Source organism: Chlamydomonas reinhardtii, chromosome 6 (genome assembly GCF_000002595.2).
Source record: "Chlamydomonas reinhardtii strain CC-503 cw92 mt+ chromosome 6, whole genome shotgun sequence".
In the NCBI taxonomy this organism is placed as follows: Eukaryota; Viridiplantae; Chlorophyta; class Chlorophyceae; order Chlamydomonadales; family Chlamydomonadaceae; genus Chlamydomonas; species Chlamydomonas reinhardtii.
Genome location: NC_057009.1, coordinates 703,699 through 709,966, shown reverse-complemented (window position 1 = coordinate 709,966; position 6,268 = coordinate 703,699). Strand labels below are relative to the sequence as shown.

At 60.0% G+C, this 6,268-nt stretch overlaps 1 protein-coding gene across 2 annotated transcripts in view; it reads right to left on the bottom strand.

Moving 5' to 3' along the window:
- Positions 1-846: 846 nt before the first annotated feature.
- The window catches only part of CHLRE_06g253750v5 (uncharacterized protein), an 8,272-nt gene continuing 2,850 nt past the window's right edge, over positions 847-6,268 (bottom strand). The window contains exons 3-8 of one of the 2 annotated variants that reach the window (XM_043062639.1): positions 5,673-6,258; positions 4,705-5,496; positions 4,528-4,596; positions 4,099-4,314; positions 3,791-3,951; positions 847-3,657 (exon numbers count right to left, since the gene is read on the bottom strand). In XM_043062639.1, the coding sequence (XP_042923353.1) occupies positions 3,564-3,657; positions 3,791-3,951; positions 4,099-4,314; positions 4,528-4,596; positions 4,705-5,496; positions 5,673-6,258 (1,918 nt within the window). In that variant the 3' untranslated portion in view covers positions 847-3,563. Of the gene's footprint in view, positions 3,658-3,790; positions 3,952-4,098; positions 4,315-4,366; positions 5,497-5,672; positions 6,259-6,268 lie in introns of those variants that run through there. The other variant, XM_043062640.1, reaches the window with a different exon arrangement.

Genomic DNA, 6,268 nt, shown 5'->3' with positions numbered 1-6,268 from the left:
CATGCCAGGTCAGATGGTGGCTGCGGCAGTGCCCGGCACAGTGGCACCATTGCGGTAGAGGGTAGGTGCGGGCTCTGCTGGAGTCTGGAGCCAAGAGCCCAAGACCTAGGGTCCCGCGAGCCTGACCATGGGCGCCCCTGGGCTACGGCCCGGCATAGTGCTTCGCGGCCAAAGAGCAATGACACACACGCACGCGGGCTTGCATCTTCCAGAAGTAGGCCGCCGCCGCTGGCGAGAAGGGCCCTAGCCACGTTCTCGCCCACGATAGCCAGGGGCCCCAAAATGCATTAGTTTTTAGCGTTGGTGGTGGGGGGCTCTTTTGCATGGGTTCGGTTTAGTTTGGGCTGGTATCTGTGACCCCCCAAACCCCCGGGAAGGGGTAGTTGGCGAGATTCGGGGACTGTACATAGCCCCATGCGGCAAGAATGCACCCCCGGAAATGCCCAACCTTTCTCGCCCGAGGGCCTTTATTAGGGCCCGTTTCTTGCCGCTCTCCGAAGATGCAAACCCTGCACAGCAGGGCTCCTATCTTACCGTACTGCCAAAAAGGTTGCGGGTTTTTAAGTTCGGGGTGGGTCGCCGAAGTTGAACGCCGAAACAATTACATAAATATTTTTGAGGATTCCCTCCCGAAATTAAAAAACATATGGAAAATTTCGCGGGTCGGGCGCGCTGTCGCGCGCGAGGGCCTGGACCGTGGCACGGGGGTTTGACACCCGGGCACGCCCAAAATCTTGCGATCTCCGATCTCTTGTGCTGCTTGCTGCGTGCGTGCCACACACACGCGGCCATGTGCAGCGCACGGGTACTGATTGGGGGGGCCTTGCCCGGCGCCCCCGAAATTTCGGAACAGTTTTGTTACAAGAGCCCGAACGCCCCCGATACGGTAATGTCTCCAGACATTAATTGGCCATTTTGGCCGTTTCCTAGACATTCCTCCCCGGGGCTAATGTCTGGGGCGAGACTTTGTTGGCCCGGGTTTGGGGCGGGTTTTGTCCGAATTCCTACGGCTTGCAAGCTGTAACACAGCGTGAATCGGAGAAGCTGCCGGGGCCATCACTGCCATGCGCAATCGTCGCCGCCTGTCGCCGCCGCCTACATCTCAAGGCCACAATGCGACGCTATTGCCGTTGCTGGTGCAACGTGGGCCTGCGGTCCCCTGTCATGTGCGCTGGCACTGCCTGCCAGACACTGCCAACTCCATTCACAAACCCGCCTTTCCTGTAGCCTTTGTGTCGCAGTATTTCAGTCTGCTTTTTATGGCATCACAGTGTGGTAATGCAGCAGAAGTGGCGCCGCCGCGCACTAGGCCTGCACTGCTGTTTCACACACTGCAATCTGCGGCACACCAACCCTGAACTGTCCTGCACAGTGACATGCGCCGTGAGGGTTATGGCGTAAGGTTGCTCAGGGGCCTCATGTTGCATGAACCAGCACAGTCCTAGGGCGCACCAAATCCCCGTGTGGCCACTGAGTCCCAGACTCCCAGAATCTAGTTTTGTACAATTGCGGGTCCACATTTGGTTAGGATTCAGGCTGCTCGCAATCTAAGGCAGCTTGTTTGCAGTCTTACGCTGCACTTATCGCGCATTGCCACATACAGTGACAGTCGATTTGCCATATCCATGGATTGCAAATGGCATTGCAATGTCGACCACCAGTGACAACCTATCACGGCCCTACACGGCTGGCTCTCTACAAGAACACTGTTGTTGTTGGTTACAAGATTGTTATTGGTTACAAGAACACAGCTCCACACGGCCACACCCCCACCAGCAAACCCAAGCTCTGCCCACGGGCCTACCTATAACCTATTGACACAGGCTATGCAATGCCGCTTGCAAGTAGTGCAGGGTAGTACATTTAGTTAAGGCCACACAACCAATGTGTTCTTACGCTTACTACTGAGCATGCGCTCGCCCTGCCCGGCCCTAGACTGGCTGGCGACCTTCGCCCATGCGCACCACGCTTCCTGTTGTGTGTGGTTACAAGGTGATGAGCACGATGTGCGTTCCTGTCCTTGTAGAAACCGAGGCCCGGGCCGGGCCGGGGGGCCCTTATAACGCCTGCAACACAGTTTTTGGCCTTGCAATGGTGCGCAATGGGACAGAGGGGATGGGCCGAGGGGGCAAGCCGGGGTACTGCGTAGCGGTAGGGTTTGGCCCCCGAATGGGGATGCTTCTGCTCCTGTGCTCCCAAACGGAATCTAGTAATGCGGCTAACCTGGCTGGGTCCGTATTCTGCATAACGGCCTGCATCCCGCCTGTACAATCAATCTCGCTACCCGAACGCAACTGGTCGTAGGCCGTACACCGCATGAGCACATGATCCTCATCTTCGACTTCATTTGCAACACATAACGGGCAAATCCTCTCCTCCCTAGGTCGTCCATAGGCGCGGTTGGCAGAAAGCGGCCAGCAGCATAGGCGGAACCTCATCAAGGCCTTGTGGTGCGCAACTGGTATAAAATGCTCTACTGTGCCCTTGCATGGTCAGTGGTGCCGCGCCTTCCGCACACAGCCCCATCCAATGCTTGCACTTGCTCATCTGCACGCCTGGTTGCTTGTTGTCTGATGGGAAAGTGCTTGGCTCAGACTGCAGCCGCTCATGCTTCCACGCCTTCATTAGACTCTCTCTAAAGGCGGATACGGTACGTCTGCCCAAGCCTGCGCTTGCCTCATCCTCAATCGGGATCGGCACGCTTCGACCAGACGCACTAACCCCTCAACACAGTGAGCAAAGGCTACACCAAACGGGATGCGTCTTCGTGCCATGCTAAAACTGCCCGCTATGCATGCAGCCGGTCTGTGCCTTACAAGTTACCGGTACAACACACGCATGCCAGCCTGCAATCAATTACGCCGGCAACCTATTGGGCATGAATCTACATGCTGTTCGATCAATGAGTGCTGCTGGTGCATATCAGGCCTAACCCAATGTGGGAGCTGAGCAGGTAGACAACATTTAACTAGGGATAAGCGCCTCCACACGGCAATGGCCCACAATAGACGATACACAACTTGGCACCAGGAGAACATCCATGTGAAGGGCAGCACGCTCTCCTTGCCCGCACATACTGGTTGCACACCCGCCACCCGCCATCAGCTTGCCACGCACATCCTACGCATCCCGTTTCGCTCAATCTCGGTAAGAGGTAGGCCCACAGTTGTACAAAGAAATAAAAGAAACGTAAGATGCAACTGTCCACAGCAATCATGCACTACCCCGCACATCGTTCCAACCGCGTTCAGCCCGCAAATGCACACACGCACCTAATCTACGTGATGAGCTGCGCAAAAGCACACAACTGCAGCAACCGTACACGCGCCTGGCCCTGTGCGGCAGCGCCCCTGCATGCAAACTGGCCGCAGCTCCGCTTGTGCGCTGACCGCATGCCGCGGGTGCATGATTCTATCTGACCTGCCTGAAAGCCCCGGCTTGTGCCACATGCAGCCCGCTCACGCCACCGCAACGGCCCGTGGTGCAATGGCGACCCGCCGCAATTGGATTGTCGCATCTGAAGCGAGACCTCAGGCTACTCGGGCTGTTCCTTGGACTGATGCTCAGCGGGGTTGCCGGCCTGCGCTTTGTTGCCGTACTTTTATCTTGTACTTCTCCTTGAGTTTGTCCAGGAGGCCCTGGCGGGGCGTCTCAACCCTGCACACAGCGCAGGTAAGGACACACGGTAAGCACACTGCAGCAACTCGCTCGGTATAACCGGTACGTGACATCAGAGTGCACAGTACGTTTGTGCACAGCGTTTTGCCCTGGTCATTCAATCTAGCCTCACCGGTAAGACCCGTTGTTAACTTTGTTGCACGGGCAGTCCACATGGCACAGGAAGTGCTTCTCGAGCTCCTTCACCTTCTTCTGCACCTTTTTCTGCACCTCCTCCTCGGACATGCCCTCCGACATACCCTCCAATGCCTTCAATCCCTCCAGCGTGATGACCTGTGTGTGTGACAACCGGATAATCGGCAAGGTTAAGCGGCATTGTTAGAGTGCTATGTAGGTCTGGGGGCGGAGCACGTGTAAGTGGGTCTTCAGGCGCGCGCCCGTACACCAACTACGGTACTCAAGCGCTCCAACAGCACTCACCCGGAGCTCGATCTCCTTGCCCTCATCAATGGCTGTCAGCCACGGCAGCATCTTCGACGACTCGCTGAATCCCGGGCCCTCTGCCAAATAGCGTGCTATCCGACTGCCCTTCACCCAGCCCCCAGACATGCCCACGTACACCACCCGGCCGCCTATCCGCCACAGGTACAGCAACGGGACGCCGCGAAGCTGCTTGACCTGCTTGTCGCGGGCCTCCTGCAGGGGCACACAGGCAAATACACAAACACATACTGCGAGTTAGTCAGCCGCGACTGACAGGGGGCAGGGCAGCAGGGGCCGATGCCCAATCGGGCATGGCAAGGGCGCAGGACTGCAGCTGTGGTGCTGGACTGCCGGAGCCCAGATTTGCTGGCAAGAACGGAGTCCCACTTAAAGGTCGGTCCGCCTCCATACCGCATGCGCACACACCTTGTCGGTGGCACGCATGCCACTCAGCGCGCCTGCTGACGGCTCTCCGTCAGTGTACTTGCTCCACACCTGTGTGTGCATGTATACGTGCGTCAAGGGCCAAACCTTGCGGACGGGCGACGTCTCCCAACAGGCTATGAGGGTTGCCGAGACCTGAAGTCACTGGTATTTACCCACCTCTAGCGGGTCGACCTTGAAGACCAGCCCGTTGCTGAAGTTCTTCACGGAGCCGTCGGCGTTGGGCGGCAGCCTCAGCTGCTCCGCGAGCATGTCAAACCTCAGCAGTCCCAGGCGCTCCGCCCACGGCTTGACATCCATCTCGCCGGCCTCACTGTCCTCCGGATCCGGGTCCCGCCCCCAGAAGTGCTCCATGACTGCATCGGCCAGCGTTTTCTGCCCGGCGGCCCGCAGCGCGGCCAGCAGTTCGTCGCTGTACCGACCCTGGGACAGCAGCTGCGAAACCTCCGGCCCCAGCATGTGCAGGTAGCGCGCGAGCCACGTGCTGTGCCCGTGCGCCTTGCACATGCACGTCAGGAACGCGTCCACCTGCTCCTCGCGCATCGCGCCCACGCGGAGCACGAGCTGCTTCCTGTCTGCCATGTACATGCGGCAGGTGCCATTGGCCGGCAGGAACTCGGACAGCCCCGCCGCCTGCAGCCAGGAGTACAGAAAGGTGTTCCAGCCCGGCGGCCTGGCCTCCAGCAGCTCCTTCACTATGGCGCGCCGGATGTGCAGAGCTAGCGGAGCCAGCGGCGGTATAGCTGCGCTGATGATCTCAGGCACGCAGCCCGGGACGGTGGCGGCGGGCTGGGAGCAGCCCGCCTTCGGCTCCGCGTACTCCACGCTGTGAGTACTGCTGCTCCTGCTGCTGCTACTCCTGCTCTTGTTGCGCGTGCTGCCACTCTCGGACACGCACCGGTTCCTGTGGCTGGTGGTGCGGGTGCGGGACAGATCCTTGTTGGCCGCCGCCTGCACAGTTGCACAGCATGGTGGATGGCATTGGCAAGGTTTAGATACGGTAGGAGTCAAAGCAGCATTTGTGGGTCAGCGCGTCCGCTGGCCCCCAGCAGCCACACCCCATGACTGCCACACCCCATGAATGCCACACCCCATGACTGTCACACCCATGACTGCCACGCACCCACCTTGCCGGTAACCTCGGTGCCCGTGAGCGCCGTGTAGACGCCACCATGACTGGCGGGGTTGTTGTTGTTGGTGGTGATGGTGGCGGTGGTGGCGGTGTTGCCGGCCGTACTGCCCTCAACGCACGCCGACTGGCGGCCCCTCACTTCCTGCGCCGCCGCCAGCTGCTCGTGGCCGCTGCCGGCCACAGCGTCAATCGCGGCGCGCCACTCCTCGAAGCTCCTGTCGCCCGCGCCGCCCGGCAGCAGCGCCGCCTGCAGCGCCTGCAGCTCAGCGGGCGATGTAAACAGCAGGAACCACAGCAGCAGTCCCGGCTGCGACTTCAGCGTGGCCCGCAGCCGCTCCAGCTTGGGGCCGGAGAGTGCCGCCACGTCGGCGGCGGTGTAGGCTTTGCCGTTGGCCGGCGCCACGCCCACGCCCTCCAGCAGCTTGCGCAGCTTGGAGCCCAGCAGCAGCTTCCGATTGTTGCCCTTGACGCTGCTGGATGCCACGGCTTGCACTAGCCCGCACAGGATGGCGTGCAGCTGGGCAGCGCTGCAGTGCGCCAGCAGGCCGCAGCACACGGCGGCGGAGGAGATTTTGCCCGTGCTGGAGGTGG